Raw genomic sequence first — 26,365 nt, forward strand, 5'->3', positions numbered from 1 at the left:
CGTGCGCTCCGCCGCTCGGCCCCGTCTGCCGCTTCGCCTGCAGCCGCCGGGAGAGAAACTCTGCTGGAATGGCTGCGGCGCGGCGCGGCGCGGCGCGGCGGGGAGCGAGCGGGGCGGGAAGCTCTCAAACGTGCCCCCTCCAGCTCCCCCGTATCCCTGCCCCCCGCCGCCGGGATGGGGCCGCAGACCCGCTCCGCGCGGCGGCATCCACGCTGCGGGCGGCCGCCCGAGCCAGCCCCGGAGGGCGCGGCGCCCGGTGACCCGGCGGGGAGGGGGGGCCGGGGCCGGGGCCGGGCCGGGGCGGGGGGGCGGCGGGGCTGGATTAGGTTTCAGGCCGCCGGGGCGTGCCTGAGCGCGCTTCCCCCGCGGCGCGGCTCGGCGCCGTTACTTGGGGGCGGGGAGGGCGAAGGCGGAGAGCGGGGCCGTGCCGAGGGGCCCGCCGGGGTAAGCGGGGTGTGGGGCCGGGCAGCGGGGCGAGCCTGCCGCGTCGTCCTCCGGGGATGCGGGCAGGGCGGGAGGGGCCCGCGGTGTCGCTGGAGTTTTGAGCCGCCTTTTGAAACGTATTTACCTCGCCAACTTTTATTTATAATTCTTTGCTCATCTGCCAGGGTTTGCCGGGGCCGGGGGTGGCGGGCGGTTGGAGGAGGACGGAGGCCGTGGAGCCGCGGGGGGCGCTGAGCCTGTTGCTTGCCCCTCGCCCCGGGCCGAGCTGTCCGCGGACGGCGGCCCAGGGGTCTGGGCCGCGGCTCCGGCCTGCGGCGGGCGCTCCGCGGGCTCAGCCGGCCTGGCGGGGGGCGGCGGCCGAGCGTAAACAAAAGCCGCGCGTCCCCCGGCTGCTGCCGGGCGCTCTGCTCGCCCCCTCCTCCCTCCCCCCTGTTCTAACCCCAGCGGCAGTGCTTCGTGCCGGGCGAGGTTCCCTCGCCTGCTGCCGCCACAGACCCGCGGGCGGCCGCGGCCCGGGGGGGCTCCCGGGCGCAGCGGCCCTCGCCCGGCGCTCGCGGACGGCGACGCGGAGACTTCGCCCGGAGCCGTGGCCGGCCCGGAGGCCCGAGCGAGACCGGCGATTCCTCTGCGGCCGGTGCGCGGGGTCCCGGTGCGGCGGCGGCCGCGGGTCCTCGCTCGGGTGCCCGTGCCGGTCCCTGCAGCCGCGCACGCGTTGGCGCTCTTCGCGCGTCCGGACCCCGCTGTGGGTCTCCGGCATCCCCCCGGTCTGCATTGGAACGTGACCGTCTTGGCAGAGTGGGAGTGGAGGGGAAAGGCGCAAGCCTCAGCTGTGCGTGCCCTCGAATGGGTCTGGATGTGCGAAGGAAGGGGTCTGCTTTGCGGGATGGTTTGTTTCTCGTGTGGTGGCCCCCCATTGCTGCCGGTACCTCCTTACCTTACTGAAAGAAATAACAGGGAGGAAAGAGATAAAAGGAGAACTCTCACAAAGCCGGCCGTTTGAACTCCGTGTACCACATTTAACAGATTTGATTTGCTGAACAATGTTGTGTTCTTTTTTTTTTTAACTTCTCTTCCTGCTTTTGATAAATACTGCCTCATCCCTTTGTATTTTTTCTTTCTAACACATGCAGAAGATTTTGTTAGTATAAGTTGTTGACAGAAAACGTCCTTACTGGCTTTGGTGCCAGAAAGGATAGTAGGAGAGTCTCTTGCCGGGAGCAGAGCAGCGATCTGCTGTAATCAAGCTGAAGGGTCTGAATTCTGCCGTCGCGGAAGTCTATTATGTAATGCCTTGTGGTTTCCATATCACTACTGCATTTTCCAAGATAAGAACAACTCGTTGGGAAGGAAGAATCTAAACTGGAAAAGGGGAAAGTGGTAAAATATCTTTTGGAAATGTTTAATGCTCAGGTGGAAATGGAAAGTAATGTAACATTAGAAGAAAAGAATGCAGAATGAGAACATTTTTTGTGACAGAATACATCACTGTACTTTTTTTCCTTTTAAAAAATGTAACCCATTTTTAGTATACATGTTTTTTTTTATCTTTCATCTTGTTAACAATAACATGCATATAGTCTTTAGTGATTAGCACTGGTGTTTCTAATGGCTTCCTTTGTGCTTTCAGAAAGCTTTTTCCTCAGGAACTGGAGACATTACTCTCTGCACAAAAGTGCACTAGCAAAGTTCGATCAGTATCAGCACTAGAGAAAAGAGAACTGCACTACTTACATACTAATGGGTGATCTTTATATTCCATCTGGCTCTGAGTCTGTGAATTCTTCAGAGAGGAATGCCGTACAACTTCTCAGTCCCACAGATAGCTGTAAATAGTTTTAATAGATAACACTTTAATCAGTGCATTGAGAACCATTATAAAGACCTTTTAAATCATCTGCTCTATGTTTCATGTAAGAAAATTTAAAATTCTGTGGAGGTATCCAGTAAATTTTCTAATTAGCTTTATATTTGAGCACCCAGCTAAAGCAGTTTAAGCCAATACAATGCCATGCTGGCAGTATGCTGTATCATCATTGGTAAGGACAGTTTTGATTTGCTATTGACATTCCAAACAGGTGAATATATAAATATACCATTTCTGCCTAGACAGTACTGGAGTATTTTGTAGGCGTTTAAGACCCCGTCCTTGCATCTGAGACACCTTGCACTGTAGTCTTGTTACATGCTGTAATGATTTTCTGCGTTACTCACCCATTATTGTCACAAGATACAATGAAAAATTTGTGTTTTCAGTTTGTGAGGAAAATGGCAGCTCTTCATCGAAGTTTACTGGCAGCTGTTCAGTGGGGCTTCTTATTTATTCACTTATGTATGCTGTTGTCGCTTCTCTGAAGAATCCAGTATACCTGAAGAAGTGCGATTGTTGTAGAAACTATGTTTCATCAGGTTTAACTGAGTTTAATGAATATGTTAATCAATTGTCTATCCTGAAAACATAAAGAGGCAATAATAACCATGCCTGGGTTTCATACGTTAATTCAGTATATGTAGTGTTGCATATATTCTGCATATAGTAAAAAGTTGCTTTTCAGTTTCTGAGGATAGTCCTGTATTTCAAAAGTTAGAAGAAAGTGATTCAAAATCTCAGTTTAAAATATTTAATGAAAGATCTTTTTTCTTTTTCTTTTTTTTTTTTTTTTGTAAAGGGATAATCTTAGTTTTCTTAAGAAAAAAAAAAAAACTAAACAAAACAAAAAAATCTCACCAGAAGAATTTTCCCTGCTATGTTGTTGTTTCTGCAGTACTCTTTACAAATTCCTTTTGAGTACTCAGTATCACACATTTATCAGCAGGTGAATGCGTTAAGTATAGTTTAGGCCTATTTCCCAGTTGCAGTTGTAACTTGCACGTCAGCTGACATGGATATTAGGCTCATGTAGGACTCCTTGAAGTGTTGCAGAACATTATTAATTAAACACAGCAACGAGATTGCTTGTTCATCCAAAAGCATTGTAAGTTTCCTTAATACATTAATGTGATGCGTACAGCACTTAAAAACAGTTGAATTTCATAATTCTATTTTCATAGTTACTTTAAAATACATAATGCTGTTCCGCTCTATCACAGTACTTTTCTCTAACATAGAGCCACTACTATCATCTCTTTACACCTCTTTGATGCATTCAGCATTGTGCTAACAGGAGGTTAGTAATGTTACTTTCCAAACAAAACTGCTTATAGTCTTAATATAGGCTGTGCGTTAGTTTCTGAACTGCCTCTTTATTTATGCTTCGAATGTTTCAGAACAATTTTCATTAGCATAGCTCTTAAATGTAGATGTCAGTCTTCTCCTGCTTGCCTGTTACATTCCAGGTAGTCAGTTGAAATCTGCTTTGTTCTTTGTGAAACAGAGCATGTTAATTTTGCTTGTATAAAATCCTTAATTTGAGTCAGTTCTCTCTTCTGTCATTCAGAAGCATGCAGTCCAGGGTCTCTTGGCTGATGAAACCAAGTGGTTGATGTTAATTTGGCAAGCTCATGTCCTGTCAGAACGACAGGTTAGCCTTTTTACTCCTTTCTTTGTTTCCAGTTTTTGTTTATTCTCCTTTCCCTCTTGGTCCCTGTTCTCCCACATTTACTTCCACACCCTTTTGCTGTGTGTGCAGGTATGCGTATCTCTTTTCATTACGGGCAGTGAATGCTATACCAGTCAGGCTGTAGTTGTCAAGTCCTTGTAATACTGCTTGTAATCCTAGAAAGTGCTGTATGCGACAGCAAAATTGCCTTTGTGACAGTGAAAGAATAGATAGAAAAGCGTGAGATCTTTCAATTTACCATGAATGGTTTCTGCTGCATTTATATTGACAAGACTCTCCCCAGGGACTCTGGGAATCACCTTAGTTTTCCTCCTAGGAATGGTAGCTAGCGTGTGGGAGGTAACTGGGCAAAACTGGGCAAAACGGAAGAGCTCCTGGAAATACCAGGCAAAGCAGAAGGTTTAGCGGTAATTAGTATCTTCCACTTCCTGTGCAGTTTGGTTTCTGTTCCCATGCCAGGCAGTGGTAACACTACATGCCTGTTTGAGTGATAGCTAGAACGTAGGGGAGGAAAGTGACATGGAATAAAAATTAGTTATGAAAGGATACCTCTAGCTCAGACAAATCCAGGTCCGGGTGTTGAAATTCAGAAGTTCTGAAAATCTCTTTAGCAGCTATAAAATGCATGTTGTGATTACTGTGCTGTGTAATTGAAATGGATTCCGTTTTAATCTCAAGTAATTCCTAGTCAAAGTTTGGTCCTAGAGATCACTCTTAAGATAGGCATTTCCTCTGCATCCTCAGAGCACTTCAGGTAATGCAGGAGCTACAGGGCAAAGCCTATTACTGTGTTTTCTATCTTTGGCATCGCATGTTTGCTAATCCAGTGCTGTGAGCATTAGTTTCTAGGGAATTATCTGAAATAGCTTTGTGGAATAGTAGATGGAGTATCTGTCAATGAAACAGAGTAAGTTTTCTTGTAGGAACTATACGATCGGCTGTGAAAGAGTAATGATTGGAAGTGGATTATCTTTCACTTTTCATGTATCTTTTTGTTGTTTAGCTAAGTGGCTTGCATGGTTGCAGTGTAAAGGAGGTGATCAACTTAATTTTCATGTCTATTTTTTTAAATTCTGACACCTGTGGATTTTAGTGTTTTAGGAGCAGGCTTAAAGAAAACAGAGCTGCAGCATGCCAGCTGTTTTCTGGCAACTGATTTTGTAGAAGGGCAGCATAAATAGTGGAGAAATGTGTATAAAACACATCTTTGTTAGCATGGGAAGAATCACATTTCAGATGTGCAAGTATTAAAGGGATCATCTTTAACTTTTTTGAATGCGTAGTAGAAGATGTAATGTTTCTCACCATGTACCTGCCCAAAATTACTTGTGTTTTCTACTTTCCTGTTATAATACAGGAGGAAAAAGAGAACGTGCTTTTTTTTTTTTTTTTTTTTTTTTTTTTTGGCCACAACTTTGAAGTAACTGTGCCTTTAAAAACTTGAAAGTGAGTTTAACTTGCTATTCATTTAGCAGTATTTCTTCAACTTGCCAGTAAAAAAGTCTAACTCAGTCTGTGTTCTTATTACTGTAAAGAGATTAATGAACTTTAGCGAACTTTAGCAGTGAAATGCAAAAATAGTTAAAGCTACTTTGAGCTAAGCTAGTAAGCTCTTTGAGGTGTGAACAGTATTTGTATCATGTATAAAAGGGCTGGTTTTGGCTTCCGACTCCTCTGGTACAGGCTGCCAGGAGTATGCAAAATGAGAGAATCAGAACTAAACTTCCCATTTGTGCATCTAAAAGTGATGGCATTATGAAAATATACACTATAGCAAATGATAGACTTCTTCCTTTCAATAAATAATCATGCATGTCTCCATACTCTTCAGCAGTGTGTTATTGTTAAAATACCTAGCAGCAAGCTGGTTTAAAGGCCAGGGCTTGCGGCTGTAGTGGATGGTGGTGGTGGTTATGGTGTGCCTCTGTGGTGCATGTTGGACAGATGTGTGCTTGCTTCTGCTGTACTTCGGCTATGTGAATGTGCCCCTAAACTGGTGGTGACAGATCATGGATGTGGCACAGCAGGAGCACAGTCAGGTAGTTTTTCACCATTTCAAACTGCAGGCAGAGAAAATGGGTCATCTCAGACTGCGGCATGTAGAAATGCTGGTGTGCCTGAATGCATTGCTTTTGCGTCAGAGGAAGTGTCCCGAAGGAAAACATCCTGATGGCAGTTTTGGTCATGTTCCTTCTTAGTAACACAATTGACAAAAGCATTAAGCTGGTCAGCTGAGGAGGAATTCCCTGCTAATATAAACACAAAATACAGAGAATTAAACTGAGAGTTAAAAATGGATTTGCTAACACTGAGATAGCTCTGGAGCAGTATTTTGACCTCTAAAGCCTGAGGTAATTAAAAAGTATATCGTGAGTGTCTTAGCTGAGGACTTCTTTTCATTGCAAATTAGGCAGGATCATCTCCATCTATAGAGTGTGTTCAGGACTTGTGCCTGCTTTTAGAAAGCTTCCATTATAAACCATCAGAGTTTGTACCTCTAGGATTGCACAAACACAGTGGTGACCTTGTCTGTTCTGTCATTTGTAAAACATGCTTTTCACAGCACACCAAGAATAAGATTTTCGGCAAGTTGAATCATAATATAAAGCAATATACAGCTACTCCAAAAGATACAGACTTTTTACAGCTGCATCTCTTCTTGAGATTCTCGGGGAACTAAAGCAGAAGAACAGTATCCCTGTATTTTTCCTGAGTAGTTTCCTCAGAAGATGAGTTGAACGTACAATACTATGTGCTTGTATAGTGCTGTGATAAACAGGGTCATGGCACTGAAATGACTGAAACATACTCCATGTCTTTTTTTCACACAGTTCTCTGTTGCATCCACAACACAGCCCTGGGTAGCTGTGAATGAAGCCCTGAATAGTGAAACAGGAAAGAACTGCTTTGGTTGGCATTGCCACTGAGAAAAACAGCTGTGAACATGACATAAATGCCTCTATTTGTAAATAAGGGCTCTGAATAGAAAAGTGATAGCAGTTTATTAATCTAGAAGGAGAAGCTATCAGTGATTAAGGTTTGGGTAAGCCAGCTTCCGTCATAATGTTTAAATCTCATCCAGCCCTCCTCATGGAAAATAGACATTTTTTGTCTTGTTTTTTAGAGCGACAAGGTGAAAATGCAAGGTACTTGGTTTGATTTTCAGATGTGGTGATCACATGCTGGGATTTGCCTTGCCAAGTGTGAAAACAAATTCGTAAAGGCTTGTTTTTATTTACTACTGATATGCACGAGTTGGATCATGGAATAAAGTTACTTTGACAAAGTCAAATTCAGAGGATTTGAACATCTGTCCCTAAGTGGTACATTGTCTTAAAATGGATGATCTGTGATTTTGTACCAATCTATGCGCAAATTCAAATGCAATAAAATAGACTGATATGAAGCCTCAGTCATATCAAAACTAGGGAGGTCTTGGCAATGGAATTTGAAACCATTTTAAACCCACTTGATTTGGGTTTTCTACACAAGCTGCAAATAATAAGGCTTGTCAAAATGTTGATCCTGGCTTTTGTTCCTTCTAAGTGAATATATGTTTACAACTGTTTTCTTGCTTTTATTGTGAGGAACAATTCATGCTTGTCCTGCTCAGGTTGTATAACTAATGGTTCTGCTGAATTCTAGTTAGGCTGTCTTACTGAGAGATCTGTCAACGCCATTCCTTTTCCTATTTTCTCAAAAGTTTCAAGGAAGACTTATTTTTCTTGTGTGCTTAGAGATCACAGCTGTCTGCATATTGGTAAAGAGATTTAAGTCAGGATGCTGTACTGAAGTGCTTTCCTATTATCAGTAAAACAAAGGAACAGTTGTGAAGGATAAGACAATAAAATACACAGCTCAGTTCATGCACTTGCAATGATATTTGAACTCCTCACTTCTCCTCAGCTATCCATTTCCATCAGACACGTTCTGTCACTAGAAATTTCTGAGCAATTGCAGGTACTCTGTTGAAAAAAAACCCCTACCCCCCAAAAAATGAAAAAGAATAAACAGAGCAATTCCGAATTTTTTCCTCCCAGTCTAAAATTTCCTGCCTGGAAATCCACACTGATGAAAACCCAGCCGTCATCCAGATCCGAGTCCCAGCTACCCTAGGCATTAATAGTGGAGGCTGTAGTGTGGGTGTCCTGCAAGCCTGCATGGCATGAAAGACTCTGTGACTTTTCTTTTTAAAGAGAGATTTAAAAAAATGTGCTATGGCTCATGAACGTGAAATGGTCAACATAGAGCTTGAAAACTGGTCCTGCAGGGAATGTTTTTTATGAATCACTGAAAAGGGAAGCAATGGAACTCTGTAAAGTATCTGTGACAGCTGTGATTCATAGCTTCTGATGAAGGCAGTGCAGGACGTGTTGTGCAATAGTATGCAGACAGCAGCTTTGATATGGAAATGCGAAAATATTACAAAGTATATTCCTAAAAGCAATTTTCAGGCAGGTTTTAAGCTCCAAAGAGACTCAGAATATGGTCACTTCTTAGGTTATTTTAATTATCTAAGGAGATACAGGTTTTGTAGATTGTTATTTTATGGGGCTGTTTCTTGTTTTCAGAAGTAAAGCTTCTTTTTTCTTCAGAGCTTAGTGCTTCTGTAAATGTGACCCTTTTCCCTTTCTGTTATTTTTCAGGGAAATACTCTATTTGCTGCCTCTTACCATTATTGGAATAGAAGCTGAGAAGCAGAAAACATGTTGGAAACGATTGGTAATCTTTTTTTTTTTATTTCTCTCACTATATTTTTGTGGCCATATAAAATGTACATGATAGATTTAGGTTATTGGTATATACTGCTGAGAGTGGTTCTGTAAAAAATATGTACTGTGCTTAGAAATACATGGTGCATTTGGGTTTTTGTATTTGGTATTTGAAAACGAAAGGTGTACCATCATTTGTTTAGTGTATTTAATATTTAGGCTCTCATCTTGATTTCACTGTTTTAATCTTTACTAGAATTTTAAAAGTTTGTATGAAAAGACCCAAATGTTCTCTATTATGGCTGTTTTGGTCGCTGCTTATTTACAGTGATCTGCAGCCACAGTTCCTGTAACTGAATTTTAATGAAGACTCTTTCACTTTTGTAACTCAGTTCTTGATGGACAAAAATGTAATTTTCTTTGGCTTCTTTTTTTGTGCTGTGCACTTGGCTTTCTGATTCATTAGACATGTTTGGGTTGGGATTTTTGTTCAGAAATGGACAATTCAAGTCCTCTGTAGTTTAAACAGTGGAGAGCGATGCATTTAAAGCTGTTATCCCCTTGTATGTGGCTGTTTCTAAACTGTTACTGACTAGGAATTATTATTGCTACAGATACACATCGGGCCCTCCAGGCTATGGAACGCTTACAGGCAAAACTTCGGGATCGAGGTGACATTGCAAACGAGGAGAAATTGAGCTTATTAAAATCAGTGCTTCAGAGTCCTCTCTTTAACCAAATTCTCAACCTTCAGACTTCTGTTCAACAACTGAGAGATCAGGTAGGGAAAGTAGCCTTCCATGCGCAAGAGAAAAGTGGCTAAGAAGGAGCAAAAAATATATGTGTCTCTACATGTTGAATAGTGAAATCAAATAGTCTAAATTAAATATCTGATCCAAAGCTTCAGGGAACTGAGGGGAATATACCCATTGACTTTTCTGGGCTTTGTTAAGGCCCATAGTCTGTGTATTGTTTTTTTTTTTTTTTGGTATATATGCTTGTTACAGCGTGTGCGGTAGGGAAATAGTGATACTGCATGGAGAGTTAACATAAGGTTTTCTGTCTCTACCGTTCAAAAGGAACATGTGTTTTATGAGGTCTTAGGATTTTATTCCTAAGAGCATTTTATTGCTCTCTTGTGTCTTATAGGAATAAAAGATCAAAGAGAAGTAAGAGCTCCTACCTCCTTTTTCCTTGCTCAGGGTTTTAAGTAAAAGTATTACTTCTCTGGTTTCTCTTTATTTCTTTGGTGAGGATGAGAAAAGGCACAGCAACTCAGCTATATTGACTTGATTATTTATTACTGTAATTTAATTTCCTTGTCAGCAGCGTAAGAACTTGAAGAATATAAAAAGTAGTTCAATAACTGAATTAGGACTAAACTGTGTACCTGGCTTTGCAAATAGTTGTTCCTGTAGACTCCTGCAAGATGGGCAGCTCTGTGCTTGGCATGCAGAAATGGAGAAGTGGGAGAATGCAGCTGATCTTACTGTCACCAGCTGACCTTACTGTCAGCGTGGAGTCACATCTGGTCTCTGGCCGAACTGCAGGTGGTGAAGAGTCCTTACAGTCTTGATGCTACTTCAGCTGTGTGGCAGAAGAGCACAGACTGGCCCTTTATTGCTTCTTGTGGATCATCTTGATGCTATTTTGCACAGACAAGAAATAAGTTAGAATGGTGTCTACAGTGCTATATGTGAGCATGTATTTCAGATTTTGCATGTTTGGTATGTAGACACTGGATGACATTGGAGTGATTTAAAAAAAGCTAGAAAAAAAGCTGTTTTGAGGGTTTGTTTGCTTTGCTGTTTGAAAAGGAGAATTTACCAGTGAGATCCAGAAATGGTGTGAACTATGTGGTGATGACCCTGGGAATATGTAGTGAGAAATTAAAGTGTGTCTGAAGCATTAACAGGAGTTTGGTGAAAAGTCAAATTAAATTTTCACTTACAGACATTAACTGTATAGTTAAAGGTTGTTTCTGTTTTTAAATACAGTCACCCAAATTAGTAAAATGAAGCAGCTGATACTGCAGGTGGGTAATTTCAGATGTGTATTTTTTAAAAGCAAATAATAATTTTACCCTCAGACCTAACCCTGCAGGTTTATCTGTGCAGTAACTTCGGTAGCCTGTACATGTTGCATGGTACATAGCCAGTCTAGCTGACAGGGAAGCTACTTGGATGTCAATTCTCTTCTTGATACGTGCTTATGTGAACACTTGCACATGCAGATTGGGTATAGCAGAGAAATATTCCTTGCATTCCAGTGAGAGTTACTGCAATTTTTTATGGTCTAAAATAGTAGACTTTTTTTTTTTCTCTTATGAGTGATCTTCTGAGCACTAAAAAAAATCTGAAAAAGTGTGTTTTTGCATGCATAAAGGTGTTTCAGATTTGCAGTCCCATTTCCTTAAAGCTTCTGTTGTGTTAACTGGAAGTTGTTACCCTTCACTGTTGTTGCGTGCTTAACAAGATCCTCTTGGTTTGCATTTGTGTTACGTGCAGTGGTGTGGACTGAGTGGTGTGTTCCTTCATCTGAATGTTGGTGAGGCATGATGGTAAAGTCATCCAGTCTGATGCTTTGGTGCTTATTGGTAGGTGCCTTAAAGTTTTTTTTCCTTAAACAAGCAAGCAGGATTTGTTTGCACTGCAAATCTGTCACCGCAAAGTTAAGAACTGGAGTGAGAAAATTCTAGGGACAGCAAAGGGATTTTTTTTGAGAATTACTGTCCTGACTCCACTAGTCACTTGAAGAACATCAAAGGAGCCATTTTTTTTTCTGCTTATTTGTATACTTATTCTTCAATGAATGCTTGTTTTCTTATGCTGAAGAGCAGTCTCATAATTTGAAGAGATTGTGATGTTTTGAACTTTTCAGTGGTATTTTCTTCATAAAATATTTTTAAGTGCTGTCAGTCCTCTTCCTCTTCCCCCTTCTCTTCCTTTCCTTATTGTCTCTCCCTAGTCATCTCCTTCCCTCCTCCTCCTGTCTTCACTCCACACAGGGCTCTGCCAGAACAAAATACCCTTCTCCTGGCTGGGCTGCATTCCTCAGATTTTTTTATGCTTGTGAGTTTGACCATATTTTTTCGTTCACAATGCAGTCGTGGGGGAGAGTCCTCCGACGGTGCAGCACATACTGGGATGCACGGGATAGCTGGGTGTCAGCGCTAGAGCAGATTTAGGGGAGAAGTGGAGAAGCTGCCTTTTCATATTGCCTGTGAACACTCGCTTAACTCTGTGGCTTGCACAAGTAGAGGAGACCTTTTGTTCCTAACCAGAACCCCTCTCTGCAGCAACGCTGTTTGCTCTGTGTTTTGAAACAAAATACTTCTGAGATGCTGATTTGGGGTCAGCTTTCCCCGCCCCCAGGATGGAGCCGCAGAGGAGCAGCCGGCAGGGCGGTGCTGGAGCAGTGCTGGTGCCGGTGCCTGTTCCCTGGGGGACCGGGGGCTTCCCCTGGGGTACAGGCAGCGCCGGGCAGGGCAGTAGAGGGGAGGGTGCCCGGCAGCGTGCAAGGCTTGCACGGCGGCCGGCTTGCGCTTCCATCGCTTCCAGGGCGGTCGCTGTTGGCAGCTGCCCTTTTTGTTGCTCAGGTCACTTTCTCTCAGCTGAAGTACTGCCCTGTGCTTGTGGGGTTTCCAGGAACCGGGGCTCAATGGCTGAAGTGCAGAAACACCAAGGAATTGTTCTTGTCTAAACTGAGACCTAGGAATGCTGATTATATTGCTATACATGTGATTCACTGCAGACATGGCTTTGGTAGCTCTGTTTTTGTTAAAGATATTTTGAGCAACTGCATGTAAGCACTGTTTGATTGCATTTAGTGTCTGTAACATAAGTTTTGTTGTACTCAGTGCTATTTGTGAATTTTTATCTTATGCCAAATTATGTCCACATTGCAGAGATTACATACAGTATGGAGAAAGTCAGTTAAGGAAGGTTTGTCAGCATAAGCCAAATTATTAGACAAAGCAATATTCTTTCATATGGTGCTCACACAATCGCAGTGCAATAAAGCTTCTTTTTGATGGAATTACAGTGATCACTACAAAGTAGTGCAGTTTATATGTTATGAAAAATATTTCATACAACCACAAGAGCATTATCTAAGATTTCCACTTGTAGTTTATTACTCCCCCTGGAATGACCTATACTTCTGTGGTTAGCAAGAATATATGCCAGTTCTTCTCAACCTTTGCATGCTATAAGCGTGTATTTCAGGGGGAACAGGAGAGAGTGATTGTTGCGTTTCTGCTTGTAATTTTTCTGGGGATTCTGAACTTCTACCTTCAGGATCATTATAAATATCATAATAAAACAGAAATGTTTCTAAAGTGTAAGTGTGTGCTTCGGGAGAGCAGACATTCTGAAAACTAAGCTTTTTGCATATTCACAGAACTTTCTTAACAGTTTGACATTTTTTCTTAGAGTTTCATTGATTTTTCTTGCTCTCAGAAGTCAGAAGCCACTTTATGTGAGGTAGACTTGCCATGTTAAGCATATGCTCCATTGAACATGTAGCTGTGTTTGTTTAAAAAAGATGTGATGAAAATGAGATGTTGCTATCAATTGCTGTTGAAGAGGTGATGTTTGATACTGCATTGTAGCTGTGCTGGAATCACAGTTGCACTGAAGATTTGAGGTTTAACTAGAACTTTTAAAAAGTTCTGGTTAAACTGGTGTGGATTGGAGGGTTATTTTTTACCTTTTCCTGCTATATGTAGTGTGCAGCAATTCATTTCAGTGGTATTTCAGTCATCATGCAAATAAAAACCAGTGTCTTCAGAATAATAGAGTTAATAATTAGTTACGTCAAATGTCCTAGAAAAACATGAACAACTTCCATCTTCTGGTTTTGTCCATCATGGCTAGCCTGCCATTTGAACATTGCAAACAGTGAAATAAGCTGCCCAAAGCAGTCCTCTTGTTTAGCAGTACTAGCAGAACATATATGGGACATAGTACAGAATGGGCATAGAGCTCCTCTGCGTACCGAAGGTTGTGCTGTATGGGATATTGAGTAGTACAAGAAGTATTTTGGATTCAGAGAAGGTATATAATACAACTTACTGTAAGAGCAGTGTGTCATACTCAGTAACCTTTTATTTTTGATGTGTAGCTAATTTTCTTTTTTTTCTTTGCTGTTTGTGCATACAGGAAAGTGTTTTTTTGTCTTTTAGAGAAAAATAAGATTTTTAGTATAGTATGAATGTTACAAATGACATTGGGAAGGTGGAAGTGAATTAACCTATTATATGGACTCATTCAGATAAGAAACAGTATGGTATAGATTTCAGTAGTATCAAATCCATGAATATAATGTAAGAGGAAATGTAGAGTTCATTGAAAGAATGTGATTATGTATCTGGGTGTTGTTACATGTAATTAACTGTGAAACAACGCTTATCTACATGTTCCTTACAGGCTTGCTGAAATGGCTGTATGTGATTGAAGAAAGTGCATGTGTGCACATTTTAGGCATTATGATTTGTTTAAAGCATAACCCAAGTGATTCCTCACAAATACGGACAATAGAATGTAATCACACTGTGGTGGAAATCACTGAGTTCCACGCATCCTGATTTTCTTCTTTGTAGTTTTTTTATGTCAGATCTGGATAAGTGCTGTTGAGGACTTTTCAGTGCTGTGTTGTGGTGTTTTTTCTATAACTTAAGGGTCTTCCCAGGCACATAAGGTGTATAACAAATAATGTTTGTTCTATTTTATTTTCCTAAAGCACTCAGATGAGATTGTGTGATGAAGGACAATACTGACCTTTTAATGTCCAGACTGTTGGGAGAATGATGTGCTAAACCTAATGGAAGTAGCATTCTTAAACAGTTGATACTGGTGCAGTAGACATTTTAAAATACATTTACATTTTGGATTTTTTTGTTGATACTAGAAGTTTAAAAATAAGGCTTCAAGGAAGGGAAATACCAGTCTTTCGTACTGTGGTGCAGAATGCTAGAAGATTTGCACTGTAGAATAATGAAAGCATTTGAGGCTTCAATATTGTGGTCCTAAATTGTGGTTAGTATGCCAGGCAAGTGTGAAACACATCAGTGTGAAGTGAAACGGTGCCTGTTGACAGTGAACAGACAGGCGGAACAACAGCCAAATGAGAGCTGCTGGTTCACCTGATCTTTATACCACCACTAGCCATTTATTAGACTGGTTGGTAGAGACTTGCTTGAAAATAGGTACTTTACTGTGGCTGGGCAAAGCAGAGAATTTTCTTATTTTCTGCTGTAAGAGAATTGTATTGTCAAGGCTGTCCATGTAAAGGCACGGCTGTGGTTTTCGGATCAACCTGCTGATTTTAGACTTGTTCAGTAATTCTGTATTTAATTCTAGCTCATGCAGAGAGTCATGTTGGCAGCTGTAGTGCATAGTGATGCAGAAACCCTGACAGGTGACATTTTTTCCTTATGTAGCTGGTGAGGTTTCTTTCTTTTTTCATCAAAATACACATACTTTTTTTTTTTTTTTTTAATTTGCTTCTAAAATAGTTGATAAATTTGTTTTTAAAAATACTGGTACTGTAGAAAAAGCTTGTTCATACTTGTTTACATCTGCCGTTGTGTTGGAGTGCTTCAAGCTGCTATGCTGATATGAGCAAAAGAATTTTAGACAGAGTATGGAAAATAATTTGTTTATTTTCATCAATTTCTGTCATGTTTTATTTTCATAATTAACAAATTTACATTGATTATAAATATTAAAGATAATTTTTCTTTTAAAAATGTCTTTTTAAAATTGCAAATTGGGATTTCAAATATTTTTAACAAGAAGTTGGTCTATTATGATGCTCTTGGTTGAGGAGGAGGTTTCTGCTGTGTCTATAGATCTGTGTTGTCATCAATCTTTTGCAGGTAAATATTACACCTTCCATACATTCCACTAGTGAATTCCCCCAGCTTCTCCATCATGGCATGAACGTGGGGTCCTTGCCACATAATGAGTCATATTTGTTGGCTCAGCAGAATGGCAGCCCAGCTAATGTGCTAGAAGCATCGATGAGATCCATTACTTCTCAGATTAATGGGAAGTCCTGTAGTGATGACTTTGAGCAGCTAGTCAGAAATATGTCCCAGGTAAGTATGTCCATGAAATGTGGATCACTGATTATCTGGATGATTAAAATAAATGCATGTTTATTTAAAAGCAGTTGAGTTACTAAGCAAACCAGAGCTCATTTGCTATGTAAAACAAAAATAACCTTTTAATTTGAGAAACAATTGGCCAATGAGAAAACAGTTGGAAGAGTAGCCTTGGCATTGTTGGTGCTGAGTTATTGTCCTTAGCTGGGCAGTGTGTCTCTCTCAGATCAGCATGCCATTATCTTCTCATGCTCATTGTAGGATTGGCGCTCTGTGTGTGAAGGATATGCTTTGTCAGAGCATGCTTTTGTATGCATAACTAATGAAAGCTGGTTTTGTGGCTTGCTTGGAAATAAGATGGAAAATTCCTTTTTGGCTTTGCTAGCATTGTTCTGTAATCTTACTGCTTTCCTGTGGTAGGCAGAAATGGTGTATGAGTCCTTTCAGTGGCTGAAGCTGGGCATGGCCAAGCATATATTCTAGCATTTTTCTAATTAATTTGTAATACAGCCAGACAGAGGAAGTCTTCTGCTACTCTCCTGGAGAGCCTTTTTCATAGTCCTACTTTTTCCCTCTTTCTGAAGTTTTCGAGTTCTACTTGAGAGTTGGCCTGTACCCTCTAAAATTTTTTAGATGCATATCCTGGTTTAGTAACTACTAAGCCTTAAGTGTGTATATTTACCTGGTGTTTCCTAATTTCCTCTTCTGGGCTGTAATAATCTTTAGTTCTCAGATCTTTCATAAGTGACAATTACACTCTTCTGCATGATAGGAAGAAATCAGAACTGAATAACTATGTTTCAGTTATTAGCTAGCGTAGCCTTGTCCAGCTGTAGCTGTCAAATTAGAAACTCATTTCCAAGTTGTTTATCACATTCATTAATGCTGCTTTTCAACATTTTAAACATTTGTACCCCCTTTTTTTTTTTTTTCCTCCTACTGAACAGGGTCGCCTTGTTGAGACCATTGAGCTTATTAAACCTCTAAGTGGTGGTCTGGGCTTCAGTGTCGTGGGTCTCAAGAGTGAAAACAGGGGAGAACTGGGAATATTTGTGCAAGAAATCCAGGAGGGAAGTGTAGCACATAGGTAAGATTACTACTGGAATATTTAGTGTACTGAGTGTTAACTGACACTGCAGTTCAGTTGTGTTATTGTGGTTGTTTTTGTGATACAAGGGGACCTTTCTCTCATATTCTAAGCCATATATCATAGCAGGCTTAAAATTACTTATCACTTCAATTTATGTAATGTTGGAACAGGGCAGTGTATGATCTGTTCTGAATTTCTAGAAACTACAGATGTAGTTTCTCTGTGGTTTGTTTATATCTCCTTTCCAAGAGGGAAAATGAGGAGGTTACTGTTCTGTGTCATGGCTTCTAAAGCTGAAATACAGATTTTGCCATCCTTGAATGCGTTGAAAAACAATTTGGTAGAAAAAAATTGGGTGTAACTAGTGGGGCTGTTTCTTAGGTAGGGTCCCACTGAGCAGGTGTGAAACCCAGCTTTTAAGTCAAGCAAGGCTTGACCTAAAGTTGTTGGACTGTTATCAGAAACTCAGCAATAATAGTAGCCTGCTGAAATTATGCTTTAGACTTCAATCCTGATTCCACAGGTAGTGTTGAGGAAATGTATTTCTGCTGTGAGAAGAACCTGAGGGAACAAACTCAGTGGTGAATGGCAGCAGCACTGGTTCATTGCAGACTGGTGGGGTGTATCACTGTGTGTGGATTTGCCATTCAGGATCCCACCGCATGGTGTACTCTGTATGTTGTGTAGGGCTGCTGAGTCATCTCGGAGCTATTTCTCACTGTACTGTAGGGAGAAATTTTCTGATTATTTGTGGTCTGAACACCTATCTTTACTGAATCAGGCCCTGTCTGACTCTGATGAGTAAGGGTTCATAAATCAGAAAAGACCTGGCAATAATAAGTCTTTGAGAGTGTTCTGAAAAACAGTTCAGATTCAGAAGTGAAATATTATGGGCTGAAGCTAAATAGTGCTTCTCCTGAATGCTGTTGAGTACCTTGGCTTTTACACTGCAGGTGCTCACAGAAGCTGGCGTAATAGACGTCATTGTTTTCATTGCTGCCCTTGGTTTACAAAGCATTGCCACTTCGGGATTTTGGAGACAGGACTCCAGAAATTTCGCTGGTTTGTTGCAGAAGAAATAGAAGCGGTAGAGAATGCAGAGGGTAACTGATCTGTTTAGGCTTTATACAGTTGCTTTGAAGTAGGTCTGAGGGAGGGCTCATTATGTAATTTTACAGTAGTCCTTCCTTTGACAGAATATGAAGTGATTTAAAAAATTTGTTCAGGGCTTTTTTCCCCCTCATTTAAAAGGTATCTGTTTTGTCATTTTCTTTCTGTTTTTCTCTCTGCCTCACCTTCTTTTTTGACACACACCCCCCCCCCCCCCCCCCCCCCCTTTGTTTTGTGCAAAACAAAATTTGTTTCTGTAACATCTTGATGAAAGCATGTTCCACTGTACGGTTTGGTGAATATTCAGAATGGGTGCGCTGAACAAAGCGGAGCACTTGGTCTGTTAAGCAAGAGGCTCAAAGTCAAGAATAAACTTAACTTCCCAGGCTGTGGTTGGGAGTGACTGAGATCTAATATGCTTAGTCTCGCATGGGGGTACTGGGAGAAGAAAGCTAGCTGGGGGGTAGTAGCCAGGGGAGAGTGGCAGTGGGATTAGCTTCAAAGGAAGCAATCACTAGGGTGCTGCATCAGCTCCTTTCAGCAAAACTGCGGGGAGAGATTAAGAAGTGGGGGAAATAGAAAACAGGTTATTAAAAGTACTGGAAAATTGTCAAAATACTGTAATTCTTGTGGCAACACTTCTTTGGTTTTTCTTGTTTGTTTATTTTGTTTTCCTCCTTCCCTGTTTACACATGTGTGACAGAGATGGAAAGCTGAAGGAAGCAGATCAAATCCTTGCTATTAACGGACAACCCCTTGATCAGACAATTACACATCAACAGGCTATCAGCATCCTACAGAAAGCAAAAGATAATGTCCAGCTAGTTGTGGCCAGGGGCACTTTCCCTCAGCTCATCAGTCCTGTAGTTTCCCGGTCTCCATCTGCTGCTAGCACAGTTTCAGCCCATTCCAACCCGGTAAGTATACCCCAGATGTCTGTGTATTCAGTTCTGGGCATGTATGCACTTCCTGCATCTAGTATTTTGAGACTTTTTTTGTAACTTGTATGTACTTCACAGTTCTTTATATTTTTTTGTCTATTTTTGTTGTACCTTTTCCCATGCAAGGAGGAGAAAATATTCAGGCTTGCTTGGGGGGGAATCTTGATCTTGGACGTATTCCTTCTTCCCATCTGCCAAATTCTCTGTATCCACTCATGCCAATAGAGCATGTTTACCTTATTTTATGAAGCTTTATTTTGAGGTAGCAGAAAAGAGGATCTTTTTTTCTCTTTGCCTTCTGCTTGGGCAAACAGAAGTTTTTCAGGCATTGTAATCCGATCGGCACCACCAGGTAGATGTGTGCTTCTCTGTTGTCTGTTAGCAGTGAGGCTCAATTAAAGCAACAAGAGAGCCATCAAAATGCCGTGTATAGGAACATACTTGAGGACCCCCTGAAAATACATTTCCTTTCCTGCTACATTTCCTTTCTTTTGAAAAATTTTGCACATCCAGGTGTAGAGAACATAGCTCGGAAACATAGTGGTATTAACTGTACTTTCTCTTCCTGGTACCTTAGTCAGGTAATGACTTGTCCTGAGAGGAAACAGCCTGTCTTCAGTTTCTGTAGGTTTAGCTATTCATTCATCAGTAGCTCTTCCTTTAAGGGAGTTGATAGTCAGAAGTATGTGGAGCAATCAGTCTGGATAAAGCAGCTGTTTTAGTGTTTATTTTAATCATTAGCATAAAACTTTTTGTGAAGAAATTTCAGAATTATTCTTTTCTTCTGTGTGCAGGAATAAAACTGATTGGCCTAACTTTTCCTTTCAGAACATAGGAGAGGCCTTCTCTCTTCCACTATTTGTGTGACACACTTCTTTCTCTGTGTGATTGCCTACATATTCCTTTGCTTGAAAAAATGTTTCTTTCAAATCTACCACAGTTCCTTTTCTTTCTTTATGCATGCGTTTCCCAGATGTTTTATTCCCTTTGTTTTCAAATAAGGGAGCAGAGCAGCTTATCTGGAGGCATTCTTTTTCCTTCAGTCTTTGCTTGCTCATCATTGGTTTATGTTAAGACTGCAGATCCCCAAACAGGTACTACAGGGCTTTGAATTTGCAGTACCTTGATTATTCCAAAGTAACTGCTTATTTTCAAGATTCTACCTGGTGGACCACAAGCTGCAGTTTTAAAGTTCAGATGAGTTTATGGTATGGTTTGTTCTTCAGGAGAAACAATACCAGGAACTTCCAGTCATCCCGTCAGTACTGCCCCATGTGAGCAACCTAGCATTCGTCTTTCAGAGCGCTTGTCAGAACATGAAGCCTGCCATCAGAGCTATTTCATTGCAGTGCTGTTGACATTGAACAACAGGGAAATCTTTGTTCATTACACAGGGGGCAGTTTTGCTAACCTACCTTGCAATACCTGGTGCTACCTTCAGCGTTAACCTCTGAATGGGATTTATACTTTCTCCAGTGCTTTGTTATAATGGCTGATGTGAACGTGCACTTATCTGAAGGTTTTGATTTCCAGTCTTGTGAGATTTCCTAGCAGCAGTATTTTTCCTGCTGACTGCAATGAGACATGAAGGTGGAGAGTCCTAGGTTGATGCTTAAATTCATTCAGTAAGGTTTTGAAAGGCCTGATACACTAACCAGCTCTGGTTTGTACCAGAAAAATTCCAAATGTTATGAAATGAGCAATTTATTGCTTAAATATTACATAATCTTAATAGTAATTGTTAGAAAGGTCCCATATTTCCACCTTACTTTATTCAGAAACATACCCAAAAAATAAGAGAAACTGTTTTGCGAATTTTAATACATATGTCCTTATTTTAGTCATTTGAAAGCTTGTATTTATTCGTTTTAGGTTCACTGGCAGCATGTGGAGACCATTGAGTTGGTGAATGATGGCTCGGGTCTGGGATTTGGGATAGTGGGAGGAAAGTCAACTGGAGTGATTGTTAAAACGATCCTTCCAGGAGGGGTGGCTGATCAGGTAAATTCAACCTACCCTTCTGTTTACTCTTCAGTAGGATGTGAAGTTACTCTTTACTTTGATAATCATGTGAAGTACTGGTAGCTTTTTTCCTCATAAGTGTAAAAAAGAGAGAGTAAGTGGTGAAATTTATCTTCAGTAAAGGTGTGTTTAGTGCAGGAGACCTGTGCATTTGAGTGTAGAAGCTGGATTAGGCTCTAAATCACATTTTCAAAACTGTTACATTATACTGGTCGGTCTTCCAGTCATGGAAGTGGTGACCTGATAACAGGGCCTGGAGATGTATGGACAGGATTTACTGATGCACTCCTTTCCTGAGCAGGTAGATGGGTTCCTTTTACAGACCTGTCTCTTTAATACACTTCATATGGGCTAATGTGAAGCTTTTCTATTGATTTGACGGTAAATCAGTAAGAGAGTAAACCAGTGTATAGCATTATAAAAAACTGGATCATGCTGAGGGAGAGAAATGTGTTTTATTTTGAAGTTATGGTTAATCCTGAGGACCAGTTTTCAAACAGAAGTGCAAAGGTGAATATGTATTTGTATGCTGTCTTTTGGAAGTGTGTTTGGAAATGAAACCTGAACTACAATGTGTAGCTGTTAAATACTGGTAGGTAGTAACCATAACTATATGAATTTTTTTCTGTGCTCAGCTGACTGACCGCTTGAAAAAGGATGTCCTGGATATTTCTGGAGAAATTTCCAGTAAAATTAGTGTAGTATTAGGCAACCTACTTTCCTTCTCCATGTTATCATGATATTGACTTGGCACCCAAAAAATGTCACCTGATTCATATGTATTAAAACTGACTAAAGCTATGTGGGGTTTTTTCTAATTGTATGGTATTTGGGAGAAATGGCAGGATGTTAGTAGAGTTCTTTTATCATTATTCTTTCTCTAGCATGGGAGATTGTGTAGTGGAGACCACATCTTGAAAATCGGTGATACGGATCTTGCTGGAATGAGCAGTGAGCAGGTGGCGCAAGTTCTGAGGCAGTGTGGAAATCGTGTGAAACTGGTAATTGCAAGAGGTCCTGTTGAGGAGCCACCTCCACCAGCAGGTCCTCCAGGTACACCAGTTCCCATCTCCACACCAGAGAAACAGGTAAGCATCAGTGAATATACTTAACTCATGGCAAACTTTGAATTCAAACTTCCTTTTCTTTTAACTGCTGTTTGAATGCCTTTCACACTTATGTTCTTAAAAGCCAGGATTTTCTTTCCCAGTAGGGTTCTTAGCTAACTGTCTGGGAGAAGTTAATTGTTGTGAGTCCACAATGCAAGGAACTATACACCTGAAGCATTTTAGAATCAAGACTTCGGACTTCCATAAGCGTGATCTGAATAACATCTGGTTTTGGGTTGCTTGTGATTGTTCTATAATACTTGGGGAGCAACTGAAACCTTGCAGTGTTCAGACAGAGCAAGCTGGCTCTGTAGCATTTCTCTTTCCGCCTGTCCTTTTTTGTCTCTGGGAGCATTTCTTATTTCCATATCACTGCAGCCATCCATCAGACAGTTCCTCCCTGTTCCAGCCAGCCCACAGATGACACTTCTTTCCTACATCACTTGCCATTGCTCGTTTGCTAGAATCTTCCACAAAAACTGCTGCCCTTATTCCCTTGCTGATGACTGTGCTCTCTGTGCTGTTTCTCCTCTACAAACCACTTTAAAAATGCTGTAAATATTATCATGTCTTGTCAGCTCAAAACCTCTACAAAATAGGTCATTTGCATGTTTGCATCAAAGCCTGGTAATTTAATGGGAGCCAGGAAGTAATGTTTTTCATGTATAATTATGACCAGATACATTTAAATGTGATTTCGTGGAGTAAGTGAATGAAAGAAAAAAAAAAATTGGTGGCTGTTTTTGAGCCTACAACCAGACAGAATTTGTGACTTACAAATAATGTTTTGTTTTACTTTTTGCTGTTGTATTTCTAGGCATTTTCTTCCCAGTTACAAATTACATTTCAAATAGATCATTTGGGAATTAAAAAAGACTTAACGATTCTTGAATGATTACCATTATTTTGCCTCTATCCATTGTAGTGGTATCTGTAGAAAAGAAACATGTATTCATCCCCTTTTTTCTGTATAAGGCAAAGAAAGTTAATCTTAACATGGAGTCTTCTGAGCATCTGAGTGGAGTGACAAACTGGTACTGTTGTGTCTCTAAAGACATGAAGGAGGCATGAAAACCTGGCTGTATTTTAGATAAAGGGATCAATATCTCGTCCAAATATTATTTCTTGGAAAAGCAGCAGTCTCAAAAGAGAAGCTGAATTTGATAATTTAATCTGTATACTTCTTCACTGTTTTCATTTCTGAGGTTCTGTGATGCAGTGTTGAAGCCTATGTCTGCAGCTGCAATATGTATGGCATTTCTAGTACCAAAGAAATAGTTCAAAGTCACCAAGTAGCAAAAATTGACTTTTTTGCCATCTTCCTTTCTGTTTTTATCCTTCTCAGTACCTTGTTCCTGGTACATCTCTCCTGGCAGGAGGCAGACTATTTTAAAATTGATTCTGCCTGCACAAGTCTTGATCTCGGAGGGTACACCCAGTTAATGGTGCTGCAAGCCTCATTAGTTTGGGTCTGGAGTGAAGATTGTGATGGAGACAGTTTAGTTTTTCTGTTTCCTTCTGATAAATACAGGGTGGCTGAAGACTTCATTGATGCTCTTAAAGGTATTAGTGAGAGCAGAATGGCTTTCCAAAATAGGCACTTCTCATAATGTCCCTGGTAGAAGTTTATCCTGTAAAAATTCATGAGACTGTAGAAATCAGAGCAGTTTTTTAGGGGCATTACCTGTGGCCAAATAATCCTATATTGTTAAGCAGAGAGGTGGTTAAAGCAGTAGAAATGTATTTTTCTTGTGTTTATTGTGGTTTTGGGTGGAGTTGTTCAGATAAAGAACTGAAGTCAGATTCTCATTTGGCAAGTAGCATCATAGCTCTCTGAAGTCTTCTATTTTTTGGGACGTGCATACTCATCTAGTCAAACTGGGTTTAGTTAAGTGTCTACCTGGTTGCTGTACTGGCACTTTAAAAAATACTAGCTTCTATTTGTCATGCAGGAGACAGAATAAAATAGGAGTATAGCAGCATCTTGATAGGTTTGTACTATATTTATGAATTTCTATTTTAAGTATGTGCATAAATATTGATGTCCATATCAATACAATGAAATTGAAGCCTTGTATATGTAATCATACACTGATATATATCAGCTATGAAAGTGGCCAGTGGCTACCTGGTTTAGGCAGCTGAAAGATGAAAAACTAAAAAAACCACTTTTTTAAAAGTTGAAATTAATTTTTAAAAGTGGATCTTTTTTCTTTTAATATGAAAGCGGTATAGCTGAAATGGGGTTTTAATATGTATTGTACCTTCATTAAAAATAAATAAATGAATTCATTATCCCCAAAATTCTTTGTTGAAATTTGAAGGTTTCTAGTAGATATTAGCAGAGATTGTCATTATTTAACTATCTGGCAGTATAATTGCTACTTTCTAAACCAGAATTTTTAAGTCTTTCAAAAACAAGAAACATAATTGCCTCACTAGTAACAGCTTTTATTATGTTTTAAACATGCATAGGGAAAAAAATAGCTATAGTTATTGACCAGGAATTTAAACAAGTAGAATACAAAATATAATTTTGGTCTATTTTTCTTCTTTTTTAATAACACAGCAGTCTAAAGCTGGGTCTGAGGAGGTCCCAGAAGGGCAACAAGATGCATATTCTAATATTTTAAGCATGGTTTGTGTATCTTAGTGTACAAGAGGTTCATTGTTCACTTTGCATTAATCTCATCAGTCATTTTAGTAATAGAATAATGTTTTTATGGGTTAGATATTATAGGGTTAATATGCCAGGGGCAGTGGGGCAGGATATTACCTGCTTTGCTTTACAGTGAGGAATGTAGCCTATATCTAGTTTCTCTCCTGAACACTAAATAAGAGGAGAAACAAAGTTGTTCTTTTTTACATTTGTGTCTAGTTTTACATGTTAATGACAGAAAAGAATGTGGTGGCGTTAATGACATAAAAGAAAAAAAGCTTACTTTCTAATCATGCTTTTCTTATTAGGCAGATACTTCTGTTGATAGCTCTGAAGATGGGGAGAAATTCAGTGTTGAACTCACTAAAAACAACCAGGGATTAGGAATAACGATTGCTGGTTACATTGGAGACAAAACATCAGGTATTTATTGATTCCTGCAATTTACAATTTGTTGTGTGCTATGGTTTATGTGCATCAAAGACTTAATTTTAGTTTTCATATAGCATCTCTAAAAAATCCTTGACCATCTACAATATTTTTAAAGTTTGTGAAGAAAAAGTAATTGTTATCCTTTTGTGAGAAGGACATTCAGATCAGAAGGAATCAGTTTTATTATAAAATTCCACCTCAACATTTTTTAATCAGTTTTTATATTCACTCTTGTCTAAAGCTTGTGCTTATATGTGTTTGCAAAGCAAATCTAAAATAGCTTGAGCCATTTTTATTAGAACGAGCTGGATTTTAAAATTATATTTTCATTTTCAAAAGGCTTCTACAAGATTATACCTTACTAGTCTGAGTAGTTTTAGGAGGTATTATTATTATACTTTTTAAACAATGTGTGTAGTACTGCTGGCAGATCAAGAATTCCTTAGTGACCTGAATATAATAAATGTTTGTTGACCTCTGGGCTGTTGCAGCCAATAAATAATTTAAATATAGAAAAGCTACAGTTCATGTTCATGTACAATTGTGTATTTTTATTTTGTAATTTCCACTACATTTTTCAGAAAAATGATCCAGAACTCTGTTAGGCATCCCTGTGAGGGATTTGGTAAATGCAATACTGTAGGGAAGGGACGGTTCTTGAATGTGTTGTAAAATTTCTCAAAGAGATGTTCATTTGACTTTTACCCATGTATATATTGTTAGAGAAATGTATGGATAGATATATCCTATGTTATTAGCAGTTTATAGACATAATTTGTTGACTTTGAGAAGCTGGACTAAATTTTAACAATATGTTCCATAGAACAGGATGGTCACAGTTTGTGTAAGTCTGCTTTCTAGCAGTTTCCAGTTGAATCTTTAAAAGGCAAATTGAACTGTAGAATGTGTGAGATCTGATAGCACGTGATGGTTTTAAGCCCTGCTGGGACCAGAGACACGTTGCTGTTGTCTCTCCCCCACCCTCAACCGGTCAGGCTGGAAGTGAGGCACAAACCCCTGGTTAAAATAAGAAGAAATTTAATACAGCAGTGTGATAAACAATCTGAACAACAGCAGTAGCAATGATAGCAACAATAAACAGCAATAACAGTAAACAAGACAAAAGATATACAGAGAAATACCGCAATGGTTACAGACAGCTCGTTACAGCTCTTTTGCCT

The 26,365-nt window shown here is 40.2% G+C and overlaps 1 protein-coding gene across 1 annotated transcript in view; it reads left to right on the forward strand.

The window, feature by feature from the left end:
- The first annotated feature begins 386 nt into the window (after positions 1-386).
- MPDZ (multiple PDZ domain crumbs cell polarity complex component) overlaps positions 387-26,365 on the forward strand; it is a 98,234-nt gene continuing 72,255 nt past the window's right edge. Inside the window, exons 1-9 of the mRNA XM_074931965.1 lie at positions 387-444; positions 8,648-8,723; positions 9,328-9,494; positions 15,594-15,815; positions 16,769-16,908; positions 18,725-18,938; positions 20,835-20,963; positions 21,869-22,072; positions 25,061-25,175. Coding sequence (XP_074788066.1) covers positions 8,708-8,723; positions 9,328-9,494; positions 15,594-15,815; positions 16,769-16,908; positions 18,725-18,938; positions 20,835-20,963; positions 21,869-22,072; positions 25,061-25,175 — 1,207 coding nt within the window. The 5' untranslated portion in view covers positions 387-444; positions 8,648-8,707. The remainder of the gene's footprint in view (positions 445-8,647; positions 8,724-9,327; positions 9,495-15,593; positions 15,816-16,768; positions 16,909-18,724; positions 18,939-20,834; positions 20,964-21,868; positions 22,073-25,060; positions 25,176-26,365) is intronic.

The sequence above is a fragment of the Athene noctua genome, chromosome Z (genome assembly GCF_965140245.1).
Source record: "Athene noctua chromosome Z, bAthNoc1.hap1.1, whole genome shotgun sequence".
NCBI classification, from domain to species: domain Eukaryota; kingdom Metazoa; phylum Chordata; class Aves; order Strigiformes; family Strigidae; genus Athene; species Athene noctua.